We start from the raw sequence: 6,235 nt of genomic DNA on the forward strand, positions 1-6,235 counted from the left end.
AATTAACATATGGATTTCTTGGTATAGAGCGTGAAGGAGGCAAGATTCTGAACTCCGGTTATAGTAATTGCATGTTGCATATTTACCCGCAGTCTTTAGTTAGGTGTTTTTCTAATCATTATGCAATCAAATACTATTTTTGTATATTTATTGAATAGCTATATATTAATTGTATTTTACATGAACTATATATTTTTATTTTCAAATTGTATGGAGATCAAACAACTAACTTTCCTATTTGACATGGATTCTTTGACTTAATGTATTCGACGTGGACTCTTGGTTTAACCGTATTCAATATGGTCTACATTTTAGTTTAATCATATTTAATATAATCTCTTCGGTATAATCCTATTTTACACAGATCATCATAAAATTCTACAGTGCATTTTTTCATTTTCAGATTAATGTGGTAATTTCTTAGCCCCTCTTGACGGACATGATGGATTTTATTAACCTCTCTTATTAAGATAACAGATAGATAATTTATTCTACGAGAAAGGCATATAGGCAGGATGATGACGAATCAACCATCTTGTTCGTCAGGGTGGTCGGCTGACCTACCGCAAGAGTATAATGCCTGAACTATTCGTCGGTATTTGAAAATTTAATTCGGCTGATTATTAACTGATCCACGAAGATAGTGGCTAGCTGATCAAACTAATTGGATATTTCATTCCTCAGGACATGCCTTGATTAATTACCTAGCTCGGCATACTTAATTATGCAGGGCCGACAGTGATCAGTTTACCTAAAGTAGTGGCACTAGATGATGCCTTGCAGATTATGTGGAAACAGAGGCACAGGCACAAGTGGAAGTAGTATGTAACCTACCTACATGCTGTTTTTCGTAATACAAATGACCAATGCTTGCATATGGAGACAGACGGCGTCGATGTACGCGATGCACGGCCGCTTAGCTGCACGGGTGAACGCATACGTGCATATGCATCGTTGTCATCGACACGCGCGCGACGGATCTTATGTGTACATATATGCACGCGTGCGTGTATATAAACAAAGATCACCCAACTGTCATCGCAGCAGTGTGTAACCACAAGCACCTCTTGCCTCGACTTGGCCCTTTAGTTTCTTCTCTCTCAGTACCTTCTGCAGGTTCGTCCATAATTCTTCTAGCTATGTATGAAGTTAATTGTGATGCCAAAAAATTTATTTTCTAGGAACATTGGAACTACACTATTCTAACGTCTCTGCTAGGCTAGCTGATCACCCACGTATGCTTTGTTCAATTAATTGCTTTTTTTTTTGTGCTCGATCATCGTGAATTTGCAGCGGATCGATTGACATGGCAGCGGGGAATAAGCAGTCGTAGCCGGAGCTGCTGCACCAGCGCCCCGACTACGCCTACAGCGTTATCCTGAGTGAACGGCCAGACCTGGATATCGAAGGTTACGTACGTGGAGGGTCATGACCAGGAGCCACAAGACAGAAACCCTAACCGCGTCATCATCTGGGAAAAAATTGACCCGGCCAACTACTACGTAACCCGGGTTCCCATGATCGGGTAGCAGTTTGCCATGTCATGTTGTTCTGGCGCTATGTGTTTGTGCCCAATTGATGCCTCAAAGGCTTGAATAAACTAATTAAATGATGATGCAAACTGTGAACCTGCATCTACCCAAGGTACTTTGATTATGGTACCTATAATTAATAAATAGAATAACACATATCGTGTGGCTTCAAATTTGGTGGCATAAACTGAAACCTGCAGAGTTTTGTTTGATATCTCCTTTTACACAAAAAAATTCGGTAAACATCCAAATAAAACCATGTGCTTTATCTGTGGATCCTGAATGAAAAAATGCATTGGGGGAAAGATCATTGGACACCTTCAGCCTGATCCTTACTGAAAAATAAGACATCACCATCAAAGAATAGCAGTTCAGACAAGAATTTCGTATACATAAAATATATAAAGCAAAAAAAAGTATACACAAAATATAAAAAAAATTGATGTATATCACAAAGAAGCAAAAATATTTATACGACAAACTTATGTAGCTAAAGTATGAAAACACATGTTTATATGATAAATTTGTATATATAACTTTTGTGGGGAAAATTATATAATTAACATTTCCCTGAAAACTTTGTCGCAAATAAATTTGAAGAGAAAAAAATTGTGAAAAAAGATAATTCTCAGAAAAGAAGCAAAACAATTATATAAATGGTTATGTATATCGCTTATGTAAAAAGAAGCCAACACTAATATAGAAAAATAAAAGCTATATGTATATATACATAACTTCAATAACAAAGTTATGTATCTGTTGCAACAACTTTGTGGGAGAAAAAAAAGAAAAGAAAAAAAAGAAGCGAGCATTACGCTGCTGCCCGTCGCTCGCAGGTGCCACGTGGCTCGCAGCAGCTCGCCGGATGTAAAATGATGAAGAGGAAAAAAGAAAGATAGAAAGAAGATCAGACACGTTTGGCGGGAATGTGAAAGAGAGTAAAAGCGGTTGGTGACCCACGCACGTGAAACGGTGGAGGCCATTCGGGCTGTCGGGAAATCGAGCGCTGGGACGCTCGCGTGCAAATTTGGATTTGTGCAGCGCGACCGCCGACTCGCCGCGTAGAAAGCGATATACTGAGGGCCTGTTTAGATTGCAAGCAACTTGCAATAGTGCTACTGTAACACTTTCGTTTGTATTTGACAAATTTTATCTAATCATGAACTAACTAGGCTTAAAAGATTCGTCTCGTGATGTACAATTAAACTGTGTAATTAGTTATTTTTTTTACATACATTTACTGCTCCATGCATGTGTTCCAAAATTGATGTGACGGAGAGAGAGTGTAAAAAGTTGGAATTTTGAGTGTATCTAAACAAGGCCTGAATGAATGATGTTATATTACAGGTGGCCAAGCATCAACTTTTTTTTTCCAGTATAGACCGAGTGTGTGTATTTTTACATGTATGTATATACACACACACGTATATGTATATGTATATCTATATACCTATATTGTATATATATGTATATATGTGTTTGCATGTGTGTATATAGCTTATTTAATACTTCCTCCGTGTCAAATTACAATTCGTTTTGACTTTTCTAAATACATATATTTTGCTATGTATGTAGATGTATCTAACATGAAAAACTATTCTTTCCATCTCTCTAACCATGGAAAACATCCGGGCAAAGGTGGTGGGAGAAAGTGTTCATATACATTCTTATTCGATTGACTTTATTAGAACAACAGACAACTTCAGTTCAGATCCATTTATCACTGTTACATGGACCTGAGCTCGTTTTATTCGTACGCAGGCGTACATACATACAGTATACATATATATAGCAGCTAGCTAGCTCTAGCTGTAAGTAAATAAAACCAACCCACGACGACAGATCACGAGACTAGATCAGGCCCATCCCTTGACGACGGTGCTCCATCGTGTCTTCTTGTCGGAGAACCTGTCCCAGACCATGACCCCTCCGTAGTTGGGCGCCTCCTGCACCTTGGGCAGCAGGTCGTAGTAGAGGTACTTGAGGTACACCGCGACGGTGCCCTGCGCCCCCTCCGGCACGCCGCTCTCCGCCGGGGCGAGCCCCAGGTACACCTCGCTCTTCGTGTACCTCGCCGTCCACTTCTTCCACTCCTCCGCGACGCCCCAGGTCCCGGCGCCGGCGCCGTACGAGCACCGCGTGTCGTTGCCGTAGAACCGGACGTGGATGCGCTCGAACAGCCCCGTCCGCAGCGCGCCGTCGAGCAGCGGGTCGGGGAAGCCGCACCGCGGCGTCGCCGTCAGCCGCACCCCCTTCCGGCCGCGGTAGAACCGGTTGTACCCGTCGAGGCGGCGCGCCAGCTCGTCGTAGTGGCCCGGCCCGCCGCGGTCGATGTAGAAGTCGATGCCGTCGACGGCGGCGTCGCCGAAGGGCCGGAACACGCCGCGGCGGCGCCCGCCGAGGTGCGCGTTCCAGAGGTTGTCGGCGACGCGTTCGGCGGACTGGGACGACGGGAGGGAGTAGCCGTTCCCGGGCCCGCCGATGGAGAGGAGGACGAGGATGTTCCTGGACTGGCAGTGCTTGATGTCGGCGCCGACGCCGGCGAGCGGGTGGCCCGACAGGTCGCCCCAGTAGCGGCCGTGGCCGAAGACGCTGTAGAAGGAGATGACGACGGTGGTGTAGAGCCCCGTGTCGCAGGCCTCGCGCAGGGTGCCCTCGCCCGCGTTCCGGCCCCAGAACACGGTGAGCTGGCCGGTCTGCTTGGCCGTGGCGGCACCGGAGAGGCAGGAGAGGAGCAGGAACGCGAGCGGGAGGAGAGCCGCCGCCGGAGGGCTTGGCCGGCGCCGGGACGCCATGGTGGGTGGCTCGATGTGCGTGGAGGTGGCCGGTGGGACGGTTTCGGATGTTGCGAGTGATGGAGGAGTTGGTGGCGCTGGGGAGGTCTATATATAGGATGGATTTTGGCAGGGGAGCTCGCAGATGCAGCAGCTAGGTAGGACTAGGCGCCGTGGGATGCATGGGAAACAGGGAGCTCGCTCGAGTTTACAAGTTGAAGAAGAAACAGGGGATTTGTCAGAGTTGAAGGTACGGATGCATGCATGCATGGGCATGACTGCCCAAGCTTATCGACCGACCCAGAGCAGAGCTGGATCGATCGTCGTCGTCATCCATCGATGGCGCTAGTAGATGGGTGTATACAAGGGGCGGCTTTTAATTTATTGGAACGTGCTCGACAGCTAGGTGTTAGTAGTAGCAAGAATAAGTCGGTCGAGGGTCCCTGCTTGGTCAATGGTCGTAAACCAGCGGGGAGACTACTGAATATATATATTCGTACTAGGCTAAAAGGTAAGCTAGCAAGTAGTATCCGACAATAATCCATCTCTTGCTGGTAATAGCTTTATTTCGTTGACGGGACCCGACCAGTAGGTGGTGAACCAAGAGCCTACACAGTACACACTCTCTTTGCCACCTGGGCAAAATGTTTTTCTGTTCCTTTTCATTCTTTCTTTTTATATAAAACTACGTGTGTTGACGTTATAATTTTGTAAAAATATTTAAGGAAATATAAGAAGGCTAAGGAAAAGCCGATGGCGCGTCCGAGTCAAAGTTGTCAGGAGTCAAGGTCAAAGATGATGTGGCTATGATCAGAGATGAAACAAACTATCTCTAAGGACAAAACTGGTGGCGATTTGAATGGGACTGGGATGATGACGTCAATAGAAGATGCTTGAGGAGTTTGATTTCCTTGTAAATAGTCTAAAAGATATACCAAATCTTGATATAGCAGGATCTGCATTAGGGATAAGCAGAGCTTCTAAATCTTAGCATATCATGTTATGCAAGATTTATGGTCCGATTTTTATGGCAACACTTGGTAGCCATTGCTGGAGCCCGGTCAAATATTAGACTGAAACACGTACGCATCGATCCTAAAGCTAGATAGAATATGATGCCCCGAGGAACATTCCAGCAACGCATACCCCCAATGCAAGCAACCAACCTCTGGTGTGCTCTTTCTCTTTTACCATCTTTTCTTCAGCGACGCACGCACGCCGGAAAGAGTCCGGTCTTTTTAAATTCGGTTCTTAGATTATCTAAACTTATAATTTAAAATTCTTTAACACTTGCAATATTTTTATATTAGAGTCCGGTGTTTTTTGAGTCCAGATCTTAGATTATCTAAGCTTTAAATTTAAGACCCTTTACCACTTGCCACATTCTCGTATGTGCTAGCCTGGTATGCATGTTTGCGCTTGGTGACACGCCGTGCCGTGCGCGCCCTCCAGGCTATCACCGAATCAAGGCTATTCGGATTGATGATGTCTCAATTCTCCATAACTTAAGAACATAGCTCTCGTGAGGCAGATTTTTTTACTCTAACTTATCTTATTAGAAAAACATTTGATAAAATAAATTCTCTTGATTTCTCGGTGAAAAGGACCATGACACATAAGAGGGGTGAATTAAGTGTTCTAAAAACTAAGACTCCAAGCACACATAGAAACCTATTCTAAAATCTATCCAGATGTGCACAGGATTTTTCCATATGTTGCTATCTCTACTGCACAAAAATTTTGCACCCAGTTCCAATCCTATAAACTACTCAAGGCAATTCTAGGAAAAGTAAATGCAGAAATTAAATGCAAGAAGTAATGCAGAACGTAGTAGGGGTAGAGAATGCAAACTTCCGGCACGACGAGTTTTTACCAAGCTATCGGAAAGCTCTCGCTTTCTACTAATCCTGGTTGGAACCCCTCGCGAGG

The 6,235-nt window shown here is 44.5% G+C and overlaps 1 protein-coding gene across 1 annotated transcript; it reads right to left on the bottom strand.

The window, feature by feature from the left end:
- Window positions 1–3,190: 3,190 nt before the first annotated feature.
- LOC112902878 (xylanase inhibitor protein 1-like) lies at window positions 3,191–4,668 on the bottom strand. Its single transcript, XM_025972068.1, has one exon. The coding sequence runs from the start codon at window positions 4,325–4,327 to the stop codon at window positions 3,389–3,391; it is 939 nt and encodes a 312-aa protein (XP_025827853.1). The 5' UTR covers window positions 4,328–4,668; the 3' UTR covers window positions 3,191–3,388.
- Between the last annotated feature and the right edge of the window lie 1,567 nt (window positions 4,669–6,235).

The sequence above is a fragment of the Panicum hallii genome, chromosome 8 (genome assembly GCF_002211085.1).
Source record: "Panicum hallii strain FIL2 chromosome 8, PHallii_v3.1, whole genome shotgun sequence".
Classification (NCBI taxonomy): domain Eukaryota; kingdom Viridiplantae; phylum Streptophyta; class Magnoliopsida; order Poales; family Poaceae; genus Panicum; species Panicum hallii.